This window comes from Chelon labrosus (genome assembly GCF_963514085.1).
Source record: "Chelon labrosus genome assembly, chromosome: 7".
In the NCBI taxonomy this organism is placed as follows: Eukaryota; Metazoa; Chordata; class Actinopteri; order Mugiliformes; family Mugilidae; genus Chelon; species Chelon labrosus.
The window spans coordinates 28,698,967-28,723,798 of NC_140343.1; the positions used below are offsets into that span (position 1 = coordinate 28,698,967).

General features: G+C 38.4%; 5 protein-coding genes across 7 annotated transcripts; 1 reads left to right on the forward strand and 4 right to left on the reverse strand.

Moving 5' to 3' along the window:
• Positions 1–130: 130 nt before the first annotated feature.
• rpf1 (ribosome production factor 1 homolog) lies at positions 131–5,185 on the reverse strand. Its single transcript, XM_084547885.1, has 9 exons — positions 4,820–5,185; positions 3,376–3,432; positions 3,161–3,241; positions 2,984–3,079; positions 2,239–2,392; positions 1,973–2,055; positions 1,579–1,760; positions 559–685; positions 131–257 (listed from the first exon to the last, which is right to left on the reverse strand). Exons 1-9 carry the CDS (start codon positions 5,063–5,065, stop codon positions 216–218), a joined length of 1,068 nt encoding a protein of 355 aa, XP_084404011.1. The 5' UTR covers positions 5,066–5,185; the 3' UTR covers positions 131–215.
• A 2,029-nt stretch (positions 5,186–7,214) lies between these two features.
• LOC311490686 (deoxyribonuclease-2-beta-like) lies at positions 7,215–11,989 on the reverse strand. 2 transcript variants are annotated; one of them, XM_084548307.1, is made up of 6 exons: positions 11,433–11,989; positions 9,779–9,876; positions 9,518–9,677; positions 8,912–8,996; positions 8,667–8,825; positions 7,215–8,564 (listed from the first exon to the last, which is right to left on the reverse strand). In XM_084548307.1, exons 1-6 carry the CDS (start codon positions 11,439–11,441, stop codon positions 8,266–8,268), a joined length of 810 nt encoding a protein of 269 aa, XP_084404433.1. In that variant the 5' UTR covers positions 11,442–11,989; the 3' UTR covers positions 7,215–8,265. The 2 variants fall into 2 exon arrangements, with proteins under 2 accessions (XP_084404433.1, XP_084404434.1); XM_084548308.1 differs by having other exon boundaries at positions 8,495–8,825.
• An 8-nt stretch (positions 11,990–11,997) lies between these two features.
• On the reverse strand, positions 11,998–18,227 carry LOC311490685 (deoxyribonuclease-2-beta-like). Its single transcript, XM_084548306.1, has 6 exons — positions 16,669–18,227; positions 16,330–16,504; positions 15,856–15,934; positions 15,102–15,263; positions 13,935–14,132; positions 11,998–13,500 (listed from the first exon to the last, which is right to left on the reverse strand). Exons 1-6 carry the CDS (start codon positions 16,851–16,853, stop codon positions 13,166–13,168), a joined length of 1,134 nt encoding a protein of 377 aa, XP_084404432.1. The 5' UTR covers positions 16,854–18,227; the 3' UTR covers positions 11,998–13,165.
• Positions 18,228–18,360: 133 nt separating this feature from the next.
• Positions 18,361–21,208, forward strand: uox (urate oxidase; the record flags this gene model as incomplete). Its single annotated transcript, XM_084548313.1, has 7 exons — positions 18,361–18,621; positions 19,531–19,647; positions 19,769–19,847; positions 20,141–20,327; positions 20,539–20,662; positions 20,922–21,005; positions 21,090–21,208. 7 exons carry the CDS (start codon positions 18,361–18,363, stop codon positions 21,162–21,164), a joined length of 927 nt encoding a protein of 308 aa, XP_084404439.1. The 3' UTR covers positions 21,165–21,208.
• samd13 (sterile alpha motif domain containing 13) lies at positions 21,205–24,777 on the reverse strand. Of its 2 annotated transcripts, none has more exons than XM_084548311.1 (5): positions 24,597–24,777; positions 24,103–24,222; positions 23,036–23,078; positions 22,809–22,920; positions 21,205–22,724 (listed from the first exon to the last, which is right to left on the reverse strand). In XM_084548311.1, exons 2-5 carry the CDS (start codon positions 24,128–24,130, stop codon positions 22,581–22,583), a joined length of 327 nt encoding a protein of 108 aa, XP_084404437.1. In that variant the 5' UTR covers positions 24,131–24,222; positions 24,597–24,777; the 3' UTR covers positions 21,205–22,580. The 2 variants fall into 2 exon arrangements, with proteins under 2 accessions (XP_084404437.1, XP_084404438.1); XM_084548312.1 differs by lacking the exon at positions 24,597–24,777 and adding an exon at positions 24,375–24,419.
• Positions 24,778–24,832: the final 55 nt, after the last annotated feature.

The following is a 24,832-nucleotide window of genomic DNA, read 5'->3' on the forward strand; positions in this document are numbered from 1 at the left end:
TAGACAAGCATTGTAGATTTATATGAATCGACTCCAGAGGAAGCCTGAATCTACTGCAACACAGTGTCATCTACAATCCTGTCAAATATCTGATTGGGTTTAACAGTTGTAGTGGGTCGTCTTCATAGAATCTGTGGCATCCATTTTAAAGTCAATTTGTGCAAGTCCACAAACAGCTGTAGAATCTGAGATAGTAGACATCCTCGAGGGAAGGTTCAGAGTTGGAATTTCCGTCTGCAGGCGTCCATCTCATGACGCTGAAAATAACAAAAGGATTTTTTTAGCTCTACAAGAAAAAGCCTACACAAAGAAGTGCAATATAGATACTCTATGATCTATTCTGTGCCACATTTAAATGATCAAGTGTGCTTAATTAAAGAAAAGACTGGCAGCAAATATGTTGGCTTCTTTACAAGGATTTAGACCAACATAAGTGCACTGTGTGTTATGTGGGACAGTTTAACAGACTCATGGCTCAGGCTACTATATGATTTCGGGAACACATCAATTACAGTACTTTGACATTAATAAGAAGAGTATAAGTGCAGAGAGGCTCACCTTCAGCACCCACTCATACTCTCCAAACTTTGAATCGAAGGTGCCTTTCTGTAGAGAGCGAAGTTTGAGGGTGAAGCGAGGTCCCAGCTCCTGAATTCCAACTCTCTTCTCATTCTTGAAGATGTATCTTTCAAAAGAGACAAGGAATTATTTATTTAACTTCCTTAGGGTTGCAAAATTCCAGGAATTTTCAAAGTTGGAAACTTTCCATGGGAATTAACGGGAATATATGGGAATTAACGGGAATATATGGGAATAAACAGGAATAAATAAGAAATTTACAAAATTGAAGGTTGGCCCTTAACAGGGAACTTAAATATAGTTGGGGGGAATATATTGTAGCATAGTCTTGGCTAAAACAACCAGATTTAATGCAAGTACACTCCTCAATCACATGCACACAGCACACTGCTTACTGCAGGGCTATTGAGGCCACGCCCCCTACATGAAGCCTGGAGGCCACACTTTTGAGCTCAAAGCACAAGACTATTGAAGCCACACATTTGAGCCCGCGGACTATATAAAGTCAAGTAAGTTTTGATAATATCATGGGGTAAATATATTTGATCTATAACGTTATTAATGTTTAACTTGCAAATATTAAATAAAAATGTATTAATACAGTAGCTAACTATCTGGTAAGTTAGGTGCTAAATGAAAGCTATTTTTGAAATGTCATGTTTTTGTATTATTTTGCATGGATGTCTGCTTATGACAAAAAATATTTACATTTATGTTTGGATATGACACAGTTTGTTTAAATTACCCCCAATTTCCAGTTAATTCCCATAAATTCCCAATAATTCCCATAATTCCCATAATTCCCATGGAAAGTTTCTAATTTGGAATATTTCCAAAATTCCCCAGTTTAACTTCCCATGGAAAGTTTCTGGAAATTTACCGGAAATTTACTGGAAATTTTCCACCCCTTTGCAACCCTAAACTTCCTAAACTTAACAATTAGCGCTTGTGAAAAGCCAAAGGAAAGGTATGTTTAATACAGCATCCGAATTCAGTCACCTGTGGAACCTGAAGAAGATGAAGTCTCTCTGGTTGTGGAAAGTTGCAACCTGTCGACCAATAAACTGAGGGTCTTGTGGGAAGAGAGCAGCGAACAGCCGGCCGATGGTGTGTCCCAGACGAGTGGTGAAGTTATTGAGGATCACCTCTGGACAGTGTTCGGTTGGGTCTTTACCTCGTCTCTGAAGAGAGTAAATGGTACAATGAAGTTGGCATCATGCATGGGACAAAACAGATGTGCACAATTTGGATTTTAAATACAGAAAATACAACAAAGTACAAAAGTAGGTGTTAAGTTTCCCTTCAGTGTCTGAGCTAAGATGAGCTTTTACATTTTTTCCTGTGTAAATGAAATACTTATCTATTTAGGCTTAATTCAGAAAAGCGCGCTTGCCTTCATCTCCTTGCGTAGTCGAACACTGCTCATTTTGAAGTGTGCAGTTGGTCCGTCAGGAAGGTGACAGAGAACCATACCATCTTAAAGCAATGGTTAAGGACTCTGACATTAGAAAACAGCTCAAAAATGAATAGAATGTGCAACTTTCATATTCCTTACTGGGTATCTTCTAATGTAACCATTCTCCAAACAAGGCTGAAACTTAAAATAAATGGATTGTGTTGTGTTTTTATCCCTCCTAACACAACTGCAAGTGAGGATACTGGCCAACTGACGATCCTGATTGATGACCATGAGGTAGGTGAAGTTCCTGGCGATGCACTGGGGAATGATCCTCTTCAGGGCCAAACCTCTTCTGTAGTAGACGTGGGCATTTGGGATTACTGTGGCCAGCTGCTCACAAAACTTCACTGTCCTCTGCAAGACACAGAAGAGATCAATGTGTCAATAAAATTCCAAGTGTAATGTCTTGTTTATTTAGCATGTTTTAAGCACGCTGAGGATTAATAAATAAGTAATAATATGTGTGCTTTTAGTGACAGACACTCCACAGCTTATTGTGTTTTAGAATTTCTAGTATGTTCCCATATCATGACGCACCCACAACAAACCAATGCTCATGGTTCTGACACAGTGGTAGGGAGTGATACATTGGAGACGGTATTTGTGCAATATTCTACAGAGTGCGAAACTGACTGGATCTCAACACACATTTGGAAACGCATTTAAAACGTCAGGTGTGAACGAATATATTTGACTTGTTATCTGATTACTCAGGACGCATTCAAATAAATTCAGAAAGGTTTTGTACAACACAGCTAAAATAAAGACCACCTGTCCTACTCCAGCAGTCTAGTTCAGCTTGTAGCTTGCTTTGTCCTTAAATGTCATATTTATCTTATATGTAGCAATGAATGATTAAAAGTCAAGAGTAATTTCTTCAAGTGCACATTTGCAATGGTAAAAAAAAAAGTTATATATTTATAATGATAAGCAGCAGGTACTCACCCCTCTAGGCCTGTCTGATGTGGTAATGAGCACCTTGGGGTTCGTCAGCCCGTTGAAGTAGGCAGAAAATTCATCAGTTCCCTCATCAAATGCAACCTGTAGATGACGCACACACAAAAGCACAAATGAATGCATATTCATAAATAACAGCTGAGGTCAACTGAGAAAGCTCCGTACCTCTTCATCTTCTGGGTTAACCGTTGTCTCGTCATACACCCTCTGGTTTTCTATCGTCTTGGGGACCTCCTTTGGTGGTGCCTGCATTACAGACAGAAAAGATGAAAAGCATGAATGCACAATGTAATGTGTCGATTCAAAGGTTAAATTAGTTCACATTCAAAACATTATTATTTTTTGAACATCTGTGACGAGACACAAGAAAGACGACTCACCTTGTCTCCTAAAGCTTTCCTTTCTTTCTTCTTTTTCTTCTTCAGCTGCAACTTTTGCTTAAAAACAAAGGCAGAAAAAAACAGACATTAACACTAACCATAGCTAACTAAAACTGACTTGTTTTGTCGGAAAATTATTTTGAGAAGCAGTATACACAAATTAAAATCAGAATATAATTTGTGGTTGCAGGTTTAGAAGTACTTGGTATATTTAAACATACAGTAAACAACTACAGCGTCTCATTGTGAGGTATAGTTTAGGTAGTGTGATGGCTGGTACTGGATGTTTTCTCAGCAACAACGGATAATTGTAGTGAAAGACTGTGTCATGAGTAAAAAAACACTAATTTCTGTATTCAATTTGCCCCAGCCAGCTAACTGACTTGTCATTTCACCGATATGATCCAGTTTATGGTCATTTGAGCATGTTATCACACTGAGAAGGGCCTCCCATATGTACTGACTGTTTATTTAGAGGCCAGGTGGCCACTGAGCCACCATCACTCGGCTGCATTCAAAATGTATACTGACATCTATGAGTAAAACGTCTTTACACTGGATATAAAAAGTCTAGACACTCTGTTCCCTAAAACGTGACACTTTGGTTTTCAGTGACATTGCATATGTTGTAAGCAGTATTGATAAATCGTATGTTGGACGTATGGCTTATTATGATTAGTAGGCCTTGAAAAATCTTAATGTCATAGTCAGATGAGGTAGAGCTAACTGAACACTGCTGTAGAGCTGGAACATGGGTTGGTTGACATGTTTTTGATAATTAATCATTAATCATTATGAGCTGAAAACTAAACATTTCCTGTTTCCACCTTCTAAAATGTGAGGGTTTGCTGGCCTCAAATCTAAACTGACAAATGGATTTTCTTATGTTGATCATACAATTACTTGCCAAAACATTAGGTACACTAGTGAAAACGATTACTGTCTAATATAACATTTAACTTCTAACTGTTCTAATCTTGAATTTATGTTTGAAGCGTGTCAGAAAGGGGGCAATTCAATTGGATAATCACTTTAGAGGATGTAGTTTATGGTGCCGGTAAACTGGATTGAAATAAACACAAAAGCGTTTCTGTTATTTAGCATTGCCCACTGACTAAAATGGGGCAGCCAAATTAATAGAAACATGTGTTGGTACAACACAATTCAATAGTACTACAAACCTTAGCCTCCTTAATGAAAACACAGTTGTGTACCCAATGAAGTGGCAAGTGAGTGTACATGATGAGAAATTGTCTGCGTTGTAACTACAGCTTTGATCTAAATATTGTACTACTATTGACACGTAGTAAAATATCATCAAGTTATCATTAAACTCTTTGAGCATTAGCTTTAGCTAGGTGTACCTAATAAACTGACGAGTGAGTGTGCTTTAATTGCTACCGACATCTCTACCTGCTATGTGAGCTCTGTCCATTATCTTTACCTTTCTTTTCTCCTGCTTGAATTTCATAAACATGAGGTGTCTTCGTTGTTTATTCTTGATTTCGGACGTACTGAAGGTTGGGGGGAAGGAAGACGCTGCCACGCTGTTCTCCATCTTCGTCTCCTCCTCCTTCTTCTCCACTCCGCTGCCTTCACCGTTTCCCTCGTTGCTATCACTCTTCTTCTTTGGCTTCTTCTTTTTCTTAAATTTGCTGTGCTGATTCGTTGGAACCTCTGTAATGTCCATCTTGTTATCAGGTGTCTGTTTTGGCTTGTTTTCTCACGTGTGGTGTCTCAGGACGTCTGTTGGTGTGATAACTTCCGGTGACAGGATGTGGTGGTGGTTGGTGATTAAAGTGTGGGACGCCTAGTGGTGAGGAGGAGAGAGTGGAGACGATTCACTCTTTTTTATTTATTTATTTAATTAGGAGGTGTTAATTTCCTAAGCAAGCCTCCTGTCCTGTTTGGTCGATTAAATTTATTAATAACTGTTTTTTCTTTTTTTTCTTTTAGTTTTCATCAATGTATTTATTTAAGCATTATTTCCCTCTGTATTTCCCCTCCTATTTATTTTCCAAAAGTAAACATCTAGATAAATTCATACACAGTTAAATAAATCCATCAGCAATTTTGACCACAAATATCAACTTATGGCACGTTTTAAAAATCAGTTTGTTCCAGCATTTATTTTTATTTTTTGTAGAGATCGTGAGCTATGCAGCAATACATGCAGTAACGTGCAGTGAGGTCCATGGCTGGGTAGGCAGGATCAGCCAGAGCTTAAATCGCATACAAAAATATATATTATGTAGAACTCAATATTAAAACCACTGCAAAGTCAGTCAAATGCCGCTGTCAGAAATGTAGCTAATTGCTGACATCAGCGGATTATAGCGCGCAAACAATTACTGCCAATTAATTTTCAGAGACGTACCGTCACCTGTATTTCTACAGGATTTACAGCTGAACAGCACCAACTTAAAATTATTTTTTTTTCCCCTCAAAAGTCAAGGCTGAAAATTTTCTCAGCTCAGAAATCTCCTCTTCGCTAGCCGAAAACACTGCACAGCGGTGACAACAGCATCGCGAGACCTTGGGGGGGTTCGGGATTCCCGCCGAGATTTCGACTCGAACTGTGGAGGCAGAGAAGCGTTGTGCCTCAATGAAGCCCATTGAAGACAGCGTGAGAACAGACTACGCATGCGCGAACCCCCTAAACTGTTAACGTTCATTTCACACACGGCAGAGAGGCAGAGGTTGAGTCTGCCTCAGCCTCCTGTATTCACATAGGCCAGCTTTGAAAACAAGCTCTCCTGAGTAGTGGCATTCCTTATACCGTTAAAACAACACATTTCACGTTTTCATTTTTTAATTTTAAAACAATAAATCAACAATCAAAACAAAATTATAAAAATATTTAAAAAAAAATATTATTTTTATTTCTTTTTCTTTTTTCTCATTAGCCTAGGTGAGGCACTGCCTACCCTGCCTCACCTGACTGCACACCACTGAATACATGTGTGATTCAAACTATTAAACTGTGGCTGATGTCATTTGATTCAGTTATTCCAATCAGTAGTAGAGATGATATCCAAGTGTTTATGTTCAAAAATTCAGTATTTTGTTTTGAAAATGTTTCTGATTGAATCAAACAAAAACAGAATGCTCCTGGATTCCATGTCCTGCTTTAGTAACTAGTGGACCTGAACCTGCCAGTCACACACTGATCTCACTGAGGGAAAGGACATTTTTCAAAGTTGGTTTTGCTTGTGAACTATTTCATAAGGATTATTCTGTACAAGATGGAAAAAACTAATCATCAAACATCTTCCATAATTTCTGGAAGTGGACCCACAGAAAGTGCATCAGTGGTGACGTAAGTAACAACACTAATGATCGACTGAAGGTTTTGATTCAAAGCACTTAAATGCTCCAAAAAAAACTTGAATCACCGGAAAACGTTGTACAGTAATAAGTTAGTAATAATACTTTTATTAGAGCCAAGTTGTTCAGTTTAAGTATTACTTAATTACTACTGCTTGAATAGTACAAGTAACTTTAATTATTTATGTTTAACTTCATTTCATTTAGTGTCCTCTGCTACTTGACAAAGATCACCCCTATTTAAATAAACTATTAACCACAAATTCAGATTTAGTTATACTCACTCACTCATTCAGGTTCACTAAATTAAATTAATACATTTTATTTTTACATAATTCAAATATTATATCAGTGGTGATGGGCTGGAAGTGTAGTGAATGAGTATGTACCCTAATGAGGATCATCTTTTGTGAGTAATGAATCTGTCACCACTATTAACTTGACAGCTACAAACACTTTGGAGCTGGTAGAATCTTTTCTTGAACATAAACAATCACTTAGTAACTGTTGTAGAGCATTTAATTCAATATCTTTTGAACATAAACATTTAACTCATTATCTTTTGAACATAAACAATCACTTAGTAACTGTTGTAGATCATTTTTCCTGAAAATAAACACTTAAACACGTCTCCACTCGCTACAATATGTCAATCAGGGAATTCCGACAATAGAAACCTGTTGGGACTCAATTCATTTGTTTTTATTTAAAATTCAGTGTATCAAAGGTGACAGTAATTTGACAGAAGTAGAGAGAGTTTTACTCAAAATTGTAGATGGAACTGGAAAATTGCATTCAGTAATTCACAAGTGCTACACTGTACTGTAGAAGTACCATAGTGAGTCTGCATGTATTGCCAAGAGCAGTAATAAATAATTTACTCTGTCATTTGGCCATTAATCAACAAAAGATGTTCAGACATTAAGCCCTGCAAAACCCTGCCAGTCTTACTATGCTCAAAAAGATATACTCACAAAAGTAAAACTTGAGGCAATACAACAAAACAAAACAAAAAATAAGACAAGTGTGAATTAAGCTTGAATTATCTGAGACATTCTAAATGAAGTACGTAGTTTAATTATCACTTCCATCTGTCTAGAATGTTAAGTATATTTCCTTTAAATAAGATTTAGGTGAATTCAAAGAGGCTTTTTAAGTTAAAGTTGTTCATGGCTAAATATAATCGGTTACTCAGTCAGTCACTATTGAACTGATCCATGATACCTGTATCAAACATATATTAGGAGCCTATCCCACCTGTCATCAGGCAAGACGCGCCTGATGACAAGAAACGGGGTACACCCTGGACAGGTCTCCAGTCTATCACAGGGCCAACACAGAGAGACAGACAACCATTCACACTCACATTCACACCTACGGGCAATTTAGAATCACCAATGAACCTAAAGAGCATGTCTTTGGACAGTGGGAGGAAGCCAGAGTACCTGGAGAGAACCCACGCAGACACAGAAAGGCCCAGTCGGCCCATGGATTCGAACCCTGAACCTTCTTGAGGCATCAGTTCTAACCATCACACCACTGTGCCGCCCTTTGGCCAACATATTATTTTAAATATTTACACTGCCATGAAATAGCATCGGTGCGCATCTGCAAAGTGCTGTGTAGCAGAAAAGCTACAGTCATCTTTAACTTGCTACATACATTCGGGATTGGGAGGAAAAATCTAAAGCTTGTGGTTAAGATTGAGCATTTACAGCTCATTGTGGTCAGCGTCTGCACTCTAGACCAGGGGGCCTTTTTTGGATAGCAACTTCGATCTGCAACACACTGCAGCTCCTTATGAAAGGTTTTTGGGATGTTATAGTCATAAGAGTAGGCATGGATGTACTCGAGCTGCAATGCTAAGAATAAATACACAATGCATAAATACATTATTATCAGCTGTGTTAAATAAAGACTTAGAAAAATCATGATGGCAATCAAATGTGATGGTGCTCACATACCTATTTCTTTGAACTGACCATAGGAGTAAGTAACACACATAAACATTTGAGCGTTATCGTTTCCATTATTTGGCCAGAAGTCTTTCTTGCGATACGTTGGAAATTTTGGTGTACTGTGTGAAAGCCAAACCCCAGTTTGTTTGTCCAACATCACAACCCCTTAAGAAGGTGAGTAACAGAAAAACAAAGCTTTGTTATATTTTGATTTTTGAATGCAATCATATATGGAACATCGCTACACCCACCTTTACCGTGGCCAAATGAGGCAGAAGCAGTACTATAGGGTTCTGGAGGTTGGTCATTGTACAGCAAGTATCCAAAGCCTTCAGTCTGAAAAAAGAAAAAAAAAAAGAGCTCTGAATCCATGTTAAAGAGACATACCCTATACACTGCAGTGCCTGTATTCACCCCTGGGATGTGTTGACCTTTTATAACTTTAAAATATTGAATCGTGGTCGCTATACATTTTTTTTTTTTTTTTTTTTAGAAAAAATAATTAATAAAAAATATGAACAAATCATTTATCACACCCTCCACCCTTAAAGGTTGTCCAGGGCCTAGTGCTGAGAAGCATCTCCACAGCGTGATGCTGCCACCTCCATGCTTCACACTGATGGTGTGTTTGTCATGATGTGCAGATAGGACCATTGACACTCTTCTGTAAAGATTTGACTAGTGAAGAGCCTGTGCAATAGCTGTGTCTCAGCTCCTGAAGCTTTTAACTCCTTCAGATCAGTCACAGGTGTCTTGGTGGCTAACATCATATATATCAATTATATATCAACAGGCCATATAGAAAAGTAATAAAAGGGGAACATATCCCCAACATATGTTCTGAATACTTTTTATACCTTTCTTACGTAGAAGTCAAGAAGAGGTTTCAGGGTGTTTGCCAAAGTGCCAGAGTTACTGTTGATTGTCTTTGTGCTGCGTCTCCATCCTTTAGTACTCTCATCCATGTACAAATACGACAAACCGTCAATTCTCTGGGGAAACTTGTATAAAATATACCTAATGGGATTGAGGTAAATATATTCTCTTATGTATTCAGATAAAACTGTGAGCAGGTGAAAATAAAAACTAGCCACAACTCAATATATACATATACTAACCAGTCCACCTCGTCTCCATTGTCATTCCTGCATTTCACATCCGCATCACACCTTTGAAAAAGGATCCCAGCACTTATGAGGAATCCCATCATTGCTGTCTGAAAGAGTCAAACATAATAATACTTGAGTAGGCCTTATAGCCCTTATTTGTAATGTCACAGAAAGCAGATGGTCTTAATGATAATGCAGTAGCCTATATGCTATATACAGTAAGCTATCATAGGTATTTATTTTTGTTTTTATTCCAAACAAATCAATCAGCAACCCCTCTCAAACTAAGACAAGTGCATTTTCTAATCGTTTCATTAGGTTTTTATTTTAATTTGTCACCTGTTTCAAATGATCAGATTCAGTGAGAGTTCTAAGGCACCAAGATCAAGCATTCATTTCTCTTATATCATATATGAATTCAGAGAAATATTTGTGTAAAGTGGAGGGTGGGTGTGTGTGTTAGCTCAATAAGGGTAGTTCTGCATTTCTGTAAAGCCTCTTCCTGGACTTGAAACAGTCAAGACCTACAACACAACCACTTTGAAGAGTTTATTTGCAAGTCAAACCAACAGCTGACATACTGTATTGATAAAATGGGTCTTATAAACGCACATAGATATAATACAGTAAAATACAATTGGATACAATGGAATAAGGAAAAAGGTTATATCATTAAGAAAACATTGCACTGAATGCCAAAAACTAAACTACAATTAGTTTCATGGAGCAAAAAAATAATGTTAAGACAGACTTACTAGAAAATTGACAGTCCGCTTTTATTATGTATCAATAGCAGTCAATCAGAAAAACAATCTTAACTTTTGAAGGAAATAAACTAAATTGCTTTAATTCTGGCCTTGCTAGGTTTGTGACTAGCACAGTCTGATCTGTTGTACTCAGAAATGCAGACAACCTGTCCAGGTTATGTGTCATCACCACTACTAAACGTTAGGCTGCTTTCACGGGAAGTCAGAGAGCTGGCTTTCACATTTGTAACCACGGCAATTACGAGTCTTTCAGAAACGAAGGCTTTCAAGAAGAACAGGATTCCACAGATTTCCTCCGCGGTTGAATACCAACGAAGAGTCTGTCTGTTGTCTTGGACTGACGGACACAACGATAACCTGACATCCCGTTCCCCTGAAGGCACCACCAAGTTGCGCTCAGGGAAGCGCCGAACGGAAGGGTTGATGTTGCGGAAATGATGCATCGCATTGTATAAGTCGCACTGGCGTAAGTTTAAACACGGTTTAAACTGTTGCAGAAGCGAAGTTGAAGTCTTCGGTGTAAATTAACCTTAAACAAACAACATGTGCAAAGCATCAGCGGAGAAAGGCTGGTGGTACCAACGACATGCATCTGTCCTTTTTCTTCTGTGACACCAAATACTTATTGTATGAAGTTTTAGTACCAACAGGTACGACCCATAAAATCTATGGCAGCAACACGGCTAATTATATAAATCATACTCTGTTTAACTACATTTTGTTATTTCACAGAAATCGTCCTGCCACTAGCTATATTAAGAATATCTTGTTTAATCATTTTTAATTCAAAGCCCTGTTCTTAAATAATAATTCAAAAAAAAAAAAAAGATAAAGCCACCATTAATACACACACCCTATCTTATTTCTAGTATAATATTTTTTAACATTTTACTCACAATCTCCATTTCCTTTCTCTGTTAAGTGTCGACCTGTCACACAAAGCTGCTCTGTCAAATATACTGTAGAATGAAACATCCACATCCCTATCAGCTGCTTCCTTGTTGCTTATTATCGTCATCCTAGATGTCTCATTATTCATTTTTGTCTATTCGTTTCCTGACACCAGAATCCTGACATGCCTGTTATGACCTGGTGGCACTGGTGGGGATTGTGAGCCTTTTAATCGCAGCATCATCCAGTTTGACTTGTTTGACCTGAATACTGATAAACATTGGGACAAGTGTTTCTAAGACAGAGTAGTCATTGAGAAAGTGAAACCTGGTTTGGCACTATCTGAATCAGTGCCCCATCATCTGGCACGTCCTTGGCATTACAACAAATTGCATTACAACAGTATGTGTGCTTTGAACAACCAAGAAGTTCTGCTGTTTGACTCTGACACTGACTGATGAATGACTTGAATGTTCCAGGACTATAAATTTCTTTAGTGCACTCCTAACCACACAGAATCATATGCCGAAACATCATATGCCGGCCCTCTCATTTAGTGAGACACTACAGAGCCTGGGGGGAAAGTTGGGGTCAGCTTCACAGGTAAAGGAGGGTCAGTTTGAAGGTACGAGGATAGAATGAAAACAACAAATCCGATTTTTAAGGTAAGAAAGTCAATCCTTTAATTCATCCCACAGTGGGATGCATTCGTTGAAAATACGACTTAATCAGGAAGTTCAGTCTTCATTAGGTGATAAAATGGATGGTTGGATCACAAATGTGAATCCATATGTGGCAGTTTCCCTTGTTTCAGAAAATCTTTATAAATTTGTGACTTTAAACAAGATGTCTGAATTAATATTAAGAATAGATTTAACTCTTGAAAAAATTACAGAAGGTACATTCAAAACACGAAATCATCTTCAACCAGTGGTTCATTGATGGCAGTGAATGGTTAAATGTAAAGGGTTCAAGAGTGTCTGGCGTCTTAGCTAATGATCTGATGAGAGAACGCAGTATGATTGTACTTGTCAGGCCACTGGGTGACACTGTGCGCCCAGAGCAACAAACATTTCAGTCACAGACTCAGCTCATCTGCAGAAGGTAAAAAACGTTGCATGGAAACACTGTGGCCATGTCAAATACAACACATTACATATAGATTAGAGGTTGATAGGGTTCATCAGTTTCACCAATGTTGCTTTCTGATTTGCAGCTTTACCCAGATTTAACATATTTAACTCTGACTTTTAGGTCTCACCTGCTTCTTGATTATAATACTGTAAAAACGGAAGCATTTCATTTGAATTTCCTGTGCACCAAAAATCCTATTTTTTGGTAACTGAAATATTTTTATCATGCATCTGTAAAGGAAGGAAGTGTAGAAAAGGACTAAGATGTCTGAAAAAGGGTCTGAGTCTACATTTTAATATCAGTTGAATAACAGAAACTAGGTCTATGCTTTAATCTGCTAACTATGATAATACATATGTTCGGCAAATAATAACCGAAGCATAAATTAGATTACAAAAGTACCTAGCTAATATCCAAGTAGTTAAGTATCTATCAAATAATTCAAACACTTGTTAGTGTTTCGTATAAAATTGATGTCTGATTTGATTCTGATTTTTGCATATTACCTGTTAACACAATAAACCGTCGCATTTCGTCATGAACAGGTTTGACCATCTGAGTCTAAGGCTGACCCAGCTCCATTCATTCTGTCTTCTCTTATCATTCAGCAGCCAATGTACATATCCACTGCCTGTCTCAAAGCCTTGTAAATCAAGGGGTTGTAGGAGCAAAGCAGCCCCCCACCACGCCACATTTGGGGCTTCTCTCTGTTCAGATCCCCCAGACAGGCCACCTGGTCCTCATAAGCCCAGGACACGCACCACTTTGAGTGATCATGGTAGGACTCGAACAGGACCGACGTGGGAAGTTTAACCTTTCTGATGTTCATAGTGTGTTTGGGCAGCGAGCAGTTGGAAGGCAGGTCTTCACCTTTTGTCTGCCAAGACTGCACCAGGAGATCGGCACCCAGGGCCTGAGCCACCCAGCCTGTGTATATATCTGAACAAAAGCCAACCAGCAGATTAGTTCAGTTGGGATAGGATTTTTGCAAAATCACATAAAAAGCATATTCATTATAAGAAACCCTCCTTAGCTGGATGTTTTAAATAATGTTATTTAGGCTAACCTGGTAATTTGGTATAAAATGGTATAAAACTAAAGAGCATTAATCCTTTTCCATTTTAAATAGTACTGCTATTTTTACCTTTACAGGACCCTACAAATCTTACAAACATATTAACCTGAGAGCAAAAACATACTGAATACAGTTTTCCACACTGTCACATTGTAGAGGGGTCACGACCCCTGCAAGTAGAGAATACTTTCGAAGGCCTTGAGTCAGGTGATATTGAATGACTACAGTATGGCAGACAATTGAAAATGCAAGAAGAGAGAAGTTGCAAAACGACCAGCAGTGTACGAGGATATCTTACCATCCACAAAGTGTTCCGATTTGGCAAAACTGACAAACTTCTCCCCACGGACAGAAAAAAGCTGCTCCACTCTCTTACTTGAGGCCAGCTGTGGTTTGGAGCCATCACATAACTGGACCAGCTGTGGCAGGTCAGCCGAGAACGCAGCGGGAACAGAGCAGTTATAGAAACGTGGGTAAAGGTAGGCCAACTGGTTTGCTAGAGATTGAAGAGTATTCATGACAAAGAGGAGAGAAATAACATGTACTGTATGTTAGTGCATTCAATGCTGCTATTCACAGTATTCCTTACAGACAGAAAAATGAACTGAAATCATACCATCATATGGTCCACATTCAGCTTAAGTTTCAGTAAGCTCATCAGTTAATTTACTTTAGTCATTACTTTATTACTTCAGGAGATAATAAATTCATGAAAACAAAGTTATGACTTTAATATTCCATTTGTGTTAATAAATTCATCAGGAGCTGACCACTGATAATATCAATTTCTAACTGACTTTGTTGTGTACTTGATGACATAGTTTTCTATTTGCCAAAGTGCATATGTGTTTCTCAGATGTGTAAGAGCAGCCTACCAATCAAATCTGTCTTCAGACTGTAATGCCAAAGAACAGAGAACAACTAAATGGCACAGGCACTCTGAGCAATGCTATTCTGACTGTAAAAGCACACAGAAGAAAAACGCCACCATGTACACTCTGAAAAAAAGAAGATCCCCTTCAGACATGTTTTAATTATTGTAATTAATTATAATAAATTGTGCCTGCCATGGGGCTTTTAAAAAAATAATAAAAAATAATACTAAAATGACTTTGACTCCACATTTCAGATAAATCCAGGGCAAATATTTTTAATTTCAAAAGTAAGAGATCTCCTATTTCACTGTCAGTTTCAGTTTCAGCGTTTGTGTTACACGTACATACACGTACACAGTATCTTGATATTTCAGTGGATATTTCAGGACTTGTGCTACAGTAGAAGCTTTGAAGATCTGTGCACATTTAGAGTCATCTATGCACGTAGAAAAGCCACTGATAGCATTACATAACAACATTGTGCAACACTGTGTAAATGATTTTGTGTTTTCAGCAAACAGAGAATTTTGCAGTTACATGTACAGAGCTTGAGAAAGTCGGGCCCTGTTGCTTCATGATCGTCCACTCACCCACATGGAGGAACTGTTTATACGGGTAGGTCACACACAGAGCGGTCTGGCCGTTGACTTTGCCAGAGGAGGGGTAAAGGTAGCCTCTCTCAGGGAATGAGGGAAAATGGGGAATGCTGTGTGACAGCCAGAAACCTTGAGAGCGGTCAAAGAGCAGAACCCCTGCAGGATGTGCACAAGCATCTCTTTACACACGGGTGAACATTGACACACACACAAACACGCAAACCTGCATGCATTCCCATCAGAGCAGTGTCGGGGCAGTTGGCAATCCAAAGTCAACAGCAGTTATCAGGCAGATGCTCTTTGCCCGTTTCCTCCCCTCTGACATCAGAGCCACATTGATCGGTTCTTTTTTGCAAAATCATAGTGTTGACAAAGCTCGACAAGCAGTCTGGAAATGCATTTGGCATTAACCGTGTCAGACACAAACACTGCAACAATATTCACCCAACATTCACTAATGTAGAATGTATACAGCACTAGTATACTATCATCATGTACAGCAGGAGATGGTATAGCTTTAGTTCTACGTATTCTCTTTGTTTAAAGTACAAGGGTCCTTAAATGCACCACGTTGAGAAAGGTGAAGGTTTTACGTCAAGTACAAAATTTAAATTAAATTCAATATTTTTAATTTATTTTGTATCTGAATTTTCAGAGCACATTAAATGAAAAATGACTGTTTTCTGTTCAGTGTTCAGATATGGCCTTTTCCTACAGCACAATAATAAAAAAGAAATATCCACTGTACCTTTAGTGTGTCCATATCCACGGATGTAATCCAGATCTGGCGGTCCATCATTGTAGAGTGCATAGACTGAACTGTTAGACTGAAAGAAAAACTTCCTTTATACACCTTTGGAGATGTGATATTTCTTAACATTTCTGAGGTTTTGCACATGCAAACCTTTTGAAAAAAAGATCCAACATTTTTTATTGGTTAGCTTTTTGTGCGGCTGTGTGTTTTTTTTTTATTATTTTATTTTATTTTTTAAACAGTTTAAACAGCTGCTTCTTCAAGTTTCATATTTGCTGAACAAATGTGTCAGGGGAATTGACAAAAAAGCGATTTCCCAAAATGTCTTGTCTGTTTTCATTACTGTTAATGTTGATGTCCAGTTTTTTCTCAGTTCCTCAAAAGGAAACAAAAGAGTGCCCACTCAGCAGTATGGCACTATTCTCAAGAGAATATAAATCTACTTGAAGAACAGGGACATGATCTCACCTGATAAGTCTTTCCCACATAAAGCTGGTTCAGCGTGTTCCCTATGGCTCCTTGGCTGGTGTTAACCAGGAATTTACTCATCTGCCAGCTCCCCACTGATGAGTCCAGATACAAGTACTCCATCCCACTGCCAACCTCACCAATTCTATGCCTGGGCAGTTTGTAGATGATAAACCTGAAAAAGAGAGACGGTAAAAATATACAATATCCAGTTAGCTATTTTATAAAGTTCACGTCTTTGAGTTTCACAGCCTAGTACGAATAACATGTCATTTGCATGGTGTGAAACATGTGGCGTTGAAGCGTTATCATTATATTTAATGTGTAATATCAACTCACCAATCAACAGGCTCACCAGCTTCATTTCTACAGGAAATCTCTGAACTGTACACTGTACAACAAAAAAACAATAAAACAACGATCTGGAAGTATAAAATGAAGTGTGTGGCCATCGTGAGCAACTCACACAGCGGTGAGTGAAAAAAGGGAATTTGAAATGTGTTCGGTGTATGACTGTGTAACATTGAAAGTGACTACAGCACAGCTGCTTGTGGAAGCAAAACAGGAAGTCATAAGATGTGGTCACATGACAGTAAAATACTGAGAGCAATGTGCCATATCGTGTATATGAAATGTTTCCATGCTGTAATTTTTCAGTGTCGGAACCTTGACTAAATCTACTAAATGACTAAATCTAATGATCTTTTATTTCTGCACTGTTTTTTTTTTTGATTCAAGGTTTTGCACCTGTTCAACAGCTTTTCAGCACAACCACTGTCATCTTTGATTGTTAGCGACGGGGCTGCTGATCACTCAACTGGAAACCAACTGGTTAAAGAATAATCTCACCACGTAAAGAAAGCTGTGAAATAAATATGGTAAATGGCCTTGCTTTTATATAGCACTTTTCTACCTATTGGTACTCAAAGCGCTTTACAGTCACAGACACATCTACCCATTCGCTCACACATTCACACACCAGTGCCACACACTGGGAGCAACTGGGGGTTTAGTGTCTTGCTCAAGGACACTTCGGCATGTGGCACATTCCGGGGATCGAACCACTAACCCTCTGGTTTGTGGACAACCCGCTCTACCTACTGAGCTACAGCCACCCCAAATGCTCACACTTTCACTAATGCAGTTGATGAATTATGTGAAAGGCAGGATTTAGAAGTTGAAATGAAACTCAAAGCACATTACTGAAACTCCATTTTGGCCTTACTAAAACTGGACAGTTAAATAGTCACAACATCAGAAATTAAGCATGAAAGACGTGTAAAGGTTACAGAATGTCTTCAAATGTTATGAGACAAATTTAACATTGACTAAAAATTAATTTCTACTGTATAGTCACTCCCTGTAAACATCATTACCTGTAAAGATAGATGGATGTGTCTCAGTTATTCAGTGTCAAAATGAGAATTCAGTGATAAAACACAGCAAAGGTCAATGATAAACAGACAAAATGTGTGAATGTAAAAAATTCTGAGTGTCTGAAAGTGTACCATACAGGTAAAACGGGTTTAACTAACAACTCTCAATAGCCTGAGTGCAAAGGTAGCACCACCCTCTCTACAAAATCCTCCTCCATGGCAGAGAGACTTTTTCCTGGTGAGGGACTGAGACGTTCAGATAGACGGCAGGTAAAGGAGAAGAGGGCACCATGGCAACTGCTTCCCAACAGGTAACCATTCATTAAGTTACACAAAGAACGTTTTTATTTTCTTACACAACAGTACATGATTACACTTTTCGACAGTGAGAGGCTACATGATTCATCTCTGGAGTTTGCCTCATTTTTAGGGTCAGCGACCAGAGTGTCAAACTACGATCTGCACATATGTGGCTTTCAAACCAGTATCAAATGCTGTAAAGGTTTTACTAATAGATGTCAGGGATGAGTTAATGTTGGAACCACAAGCAACCCTAAATTAAAACTGTAGTTGCACGAGCTGTTACTGGCATGCAGTTAAATTTGATCAAACAAAAAGATAATCAAGCAACATGTACGTACATCAAATTGAGTAAATGCTCAATACCAACGCGATATTCATAATGTGCCCCCGACGCACGCAGAACGTGGAGTTTGTGCGAACAGGCTATGGAAAGAATTTAGTGAAGGTGCTGGTCATCCGGAGGCAGGGAAGCCACCACTACATCATCGAGCTGAAGGCTGATGTGGAGCTCACACTCAAGTCACGCAAGGATTATCTAATGGGAGACAACTCAGACATCATCCCCACCGACACCATCAAGAACACCGTCCAAGCTCTGGCCAAGATCAAAGGGGTGAGTCTATGTAAGCTCACTTAGGAGTGAAGCTACAAATTACAGTCCTTGAACTGTCTACTCATCATTTCTATCGTTCTATATATAACCATTTCTATCACAGAAAGTAATAGAAGACAGTTAAGACTTGTCCAATCTGCATGTAATGAATGTTTGAGAAGACCGTACTGTAATCACAAAGTACCTGAGTGCTCTTTACAGACAGTAGAACTATTTTCTGATCCAGCCTGACAAGAAAATGTGAAAAGAATCTTAGTAGGAGTGTGAACATTTAGTATGTCAGAAATAAGTTGACACATTAAAGGTTAAGTCAAATCTGGCACAGACTTGAAGTCACTTTAAAGAGGCCATGACCTTATATTTAGAAACATATTTTTAACACTTGACCTGGAATTAAAGCTATTGCTTCAAACAAAGCTTTTTACTATTTTATTTGCTAAGTGATGAAAAAACAAAAAAACAGAAATGGACATACACTGCACGGAAAGTGGATGCTTATATTATTTTAGCTGAAAACTGTGTAACTAGTATTAAAATGAAGCAAGAACCATCACTGACGAGCCGTTCTTGTTTCACATCTCAGCGTACTGCCTTTTCTCTGTCATCCAGCTTTAAACAGCCAGCTGTAGTTGTACTTCTCCCTGTTATACTTTTCACACTTACTGAATAATGCAGATTTAGGTTTTCAAAGGGATCTTAAATACAGGGGTATTACATTCAGTGTCATAAGAACAGTTAATGTAGCTTTGGTGGAGAGATTTCTGATATGGTCTGGACTATCACTTCATATAATGTTTTTTCTATATTCCACTCAAACACTGTTGTTATTTAAGTTATCAGTGATTTTTTATTAGTATTTTCGGTGGTTTTGTTTATAGCCTGTCACACCAATTGTTTCCATCTTTTCAGGTAAGGACCATCGAGCAGTTCTCTCTGGATATTTGTCATCATTTCCTCACCTCCTTCAACCATGTGCTGAGGGCCAAGGTGTCCATGGAGGAGGCTCCATGGAGAAGGCTGGAGAAGGTAAAATCTAAGGGTCGGACATCAGGCTTTTTAAACAGCACTTTAAATCGAGTGCACATCAAATACTCTAGATCAAAACCCATCACAAAACGTGACTTCTACCGTATGTTTTTCCCCTTAGAATGGGGTAGAGCATGCTCATGCGTTCATCTTCAGCCCAGAAGCTTGGCGCTTCTGTGACGTCGAACAAAATCTCAATGGTAAACACACACACAAAGTTAAAGCAGGGCACATGGAGTATTTAATCTGGTCTGTGTTCTGTTCTGTTATCTAGAGCATTGTATTGTGGAAGGGTTATGGTCAGTTCAGTGTTGAAAGTTATTGATTAACCCCTCAGTATTTTGGATGTTGTTACAATACAACAAAGGGATCTAAAGCTATGGCTTAGCCCTCACCATTACTGAATGTCAGCTGCTGATCATAAGCTTATGATTAATCCTATTTCCATAAAAGCTTGTCAAATTCATACTCACTGACTCTGTCCCTTATGCAGGCATCCCGGTGGTTCACAGTGGGCTGAAGAACATGAAGGTGCTGAAAACCACCCAGTCGGGCTTTGAGGGCTTCCTCCGAGACCGCTTTACTACTCTGCAAGAAACCAAGGACAGGTGTTTCTGCACCTCTGTCTATGCTAGGTGGCTCTACAACAACAGTCAGCATGTTGACTTTGATGCTGCATGGTAATTACCTGATAAAGACTTGAGACTTCATTGATCAAACATCTTAGTTGCAAGTATCGTTGATGGAGGCATTATCTGATCAAGTGCAGGGAAAACTGGTTCTTAACAACAAGATGAAAATATTTTCTTTTCTAAATGGAAAATGTAATTCTTTAAACTCCTGAGTGTGAAATTACTTGCCACTTTCTAACGATCACTTCACCATCCATAGGAAGTGTGTGAAGGACACAGTTATTGAGAAGTTTGCTGGACCCTATGATCGAGGAGAGTTCTCACCCTCTGTGCAGAAGACCCTTTATGAAACACAGGTTCTGATCCTGGACAGAATTCCTCAGGTAATTCCTTAAGGTTACAAAACAAATACAGTTTGTATTTAGACATGCTGGTTTTGCAATCTCACCCGTGAAATCTGTCATAAGCCTATAAACACATTCTAAAAATTATCACATCGAATGCATGCCCAGAATCAAACTTGTCATCTGTATTTTTTCCTACATTTCAGTGTGAGCACAGACATTTGTACGCTCACCACAAATATGGTGAGCGTACAATTATTTAGAAAAGCCAGGCTGTCACATTTGTGCTGTCTTTTAGGTGGATGAAATAGAGATCGTCATGCCCAACCAACATTACTTCACCATAGACATGACAAGAATGGGTCTCGTCAACAAAGATGAAGTAAGTTCTGGTGCAGCAACATTTCCAGTCGTGAAATCATGAGAGTAATTGGTTGCTGACATGTATTTTGTTTCCCTCTTACAGGTACTTCTTCCTCTGGACAGCCCGTCAGGCAACATCACAGGGACAGTACGCAGGAAACAGCAAGCCAGGCTGTGAAGCTGCCTACTCATTCAGAAAACACTACTGCTATGATTGAAATACCATCCTGAATGAGATGAGAAAAATAAAATTCAGTCTGATATCATGTAGTCTTTAAGTTCTCAATACACCTACTACATGGACCATAATTCTTCAACCAGACTTAAATCATTTTGATTAGATATTTCAGCGTACAACTGCTTACAAGGATGCTAAAAAAACAAAACAAAACATATTTAAGATACATGCGTTAACATGCCTCAAAAAAATGAGGCATTTCTGACATGAACATAGTGGTCGTGTACACCGTGGAGCGCTGAATCCTCCAGTAATGCAATAGAAGAGGAAGATCTTTCCCCCAACTTTGACAACACAGATTCCACTGAATAGAAAATGACCAGAGACAGTAATATTTTCCTTTTCAATTGTTGATAAACAGGTTATACCATCGATTTCAATTTGATTGAAAGTTTCTTCCATTCAGACACATGAGGCATTTCTATTCTGACTGGGCTCTTACTCAACAGTCAACAGACAGATCAGTGATCGCTTTTTAAATCAGAATTCCACCTTAACAGACAGGATAAATGATTAAATGTATACTGTTAATATGTCACTGAACAATAAATTCATGAACTACCATTGTTCTTTGGTGAGAAAAGAGCACCATTTATTGCAAATCTCTGATTCAGATATTCAAACTCCAGTGTTATGTTGCACATAGACATCGGTCTTACACACTTCAGTACAGTTGTCTGAGAGACAATGCTGAAAGCACCACAGGTAGGTACAGAATAAGAATATATACACACAAATATTTTCATATCAGGAGCCTTAAGCCTAGATAATGTAAATGTTCAGGTACAAAGAGGCTTTTGGTGGTACTGTTGTGTCTGGGGAAAACAAAACGCTTCATTGTTACATGCTATGTGTGACTCGTGGACTCAGATGCGCAGGTTAGAACATAAAAACAGACTTTACGGCAAAAAGGGATGCATCAGAATCATTTTCTGCATGTATCAGAGTGTTCAGCTGCGACAGAACATACACTGTTTTCAACTATATATAATCTTATATACAAATACTTTTTTTAAACCATCATAGGTTAATTCACATTGCACACACACATACACCATACATACATATAACATAAGTCATACCAGTATTATCCCCTGACTTTCCATCTTTTAAATAAAACACACCAAAAAATACATATTTGAAGCAGCAGAAACAAGAATGGCTGAAAGGGGTAAACAGCTGTGTGGACGTGATGTGCGACCCCTTTTTGGGGGTCCACGCTTATAAAAACATACAGCATTCAAATCCTGTTAAGGTGCCTCTGTGGGCAGAGGAGTCTCTGTGAAGCGGCAGCTAACCTGGGGTCTCCTGACACGATGATTGTCACTGAGGCGGATGCAGGGACGGCGTGAGGTGCTACGACGCGTTGCTCTTCAGGTGTTGAGTTTGCAGCGGCTTCACGTGATACTCGTAGATCTTCAGAGCAGGGCCCAGCTTTATCGACAGCCCCGTCAGGACGTCGTTACGGGTCATCAAGAGCAGAGACTTGCCGTCAATTTCCTGTCAAGTGGAGAGAAAAACACTTGATTGGAATCCTAGTTTTTTTGGCATCATGTGAATTTTAAGCAGGAAAATAACTCAAACCTGATCCTGGAAAGCCGTAGCTTGCTCCTCAAACCCTGTTGCTTTGAAATAATTGACAACGTCAGCAACTCCCCAGTTGGAAGGGTCCGGCAGCTGACCGTTCTCCACTGGGCTGCGGAATGAATGTTGCTGGATTTATTTTAATGCAAATGTGCACCAAACTATAACAACTGTTATCATTCCAAAGCTTTAAATACACAATGTCCTACATTAATTGGAGATGATACCTTTTGGTGTCGACAGAGCCATTTGCCTTGTCTTCCATGCCGGCTGTGGAAAAAATAAATAATAATAAATACAAACAAGAAATGTATACACTATTATAAAATTCATTTTTTTAAAATTTTTATTATACTGTCCAGCTGGGAAAAGTGTTCAATACTAATCTAGTCAATTAAAAAATGTTAAATAAACACTTTTCTTGTCCGATGGATCTCTTCAGTCTTTTCAACGTTGCAGCTCTTAAAAGCTGACAAACAGAAATATTTTCAATATTCTGTGAACACATTCCCTTAAAGGCCCAGTGTGTTGCATTTAGCAGTAAATTTAAAGAAACGTAAGAGACTCTGTGCAAGAGGATCTGGTTCTTATGTAGATATACAATTCTAAGCTAATAAAAACACACCAATTGATATCTACAAGTGATTATTCACTAATGAAAACATGATAGTGAATACTATGTTCCACTAAAGCTAACAGAATATAAAATTCTGGTTTTACAACCACTTAATAATTCTGATGGTCTGACAATAATTTCTGCGTGGTTGCCATTAATAATTATTTTTATTAGTGATTAATCTACTGATTAGATTTTCAGGTAACTTAAAAGCATAAAGTACAACAGTCTTTAACTACACTTCTTTTGTCTGGAGTGTGTATTGAGTTGATTTTTATTAAAGAAAAAAATGGAGAAACCTGCAAAAGTGTATGTTATATATCATTATAAAATTTCAATTTGAAAGAAGGACATTTGACTGAATTTATGATCAAATGGTGTATTAATATTCTTAGTGATTTAATCAACTATTCTTTTAATGTAGTATATGTTCATCTAACTGAACCACACTTATTTGTCAGTTGGATAATGTGACATCTTTTACACTATAGTTCAGTGAAGTATATATACTGAAGTGTGTCTTCATCAGTGCTTGGTATATAGTTTACATAGCAACCAAAGGGTTACAGTAGCAACAAAGCTTTCCAACAGAAACCATGCTGTAGTTTGACTGCTGATGAGGAGGAAAGCTGATATCTTCCTTCTGCCCGTGTGACTGAGGGAAAATGAAACTCTTACAATCTGTAAGGCTGCAGTAAATTTTCATCAGATGTCTTCTCCAGGAGAACTTAGTGTGATGGCAGTTCAAACACCTTCATTGTTCATCTTTCTTATCCTGGCATTCACTGGATGTCCCCACTGGAATAACAGGAGCACACTACCGTATTTAAACAGTCAACTTATTACATTTATAACCAAACCAAGAGGCAGGATAAATCAACAGAGATGCTTAGTAAGTAACTGACAGCTGGGAGACGTATAGTGTGAAAATGACTACTAATGAAACTCACGTTGTTAGCCGAGTTAAAATATAAAACAGCGCTACAACACGAAATAACACCGTAATATTTGTATATAAAGTGATAAACGCATATCAGTAAGGCAGGATAAAAAAATAAAACGTTACGCTAAGAGACGACAGACATTTTATCGCTGCCTCTTCGTATTTGGTATTAACGTTAAGCTAACAGGGATGGTTAGCTTGCCTTGCTAATACAACATTTAACAGTTACCTTATTTCAGAAGATTCCCGCTTGACAACAATTGCTCGAACAGGCCAGTCACGTATTTTAAATGAAAAAAAAAGGCTTCTAATGAGCGGAATATTTAGCGATTAATTAACGGCGGTATTCGTTTCATAAAATCAAGATTTAATCAAGTAAAGCCAACTAGCCCGTTCATCGGTTTCGCTTCCTTCGCCCACATGATACCAAAGAATCATGGGAAATGTAGTGTTTTGCCGATAAAC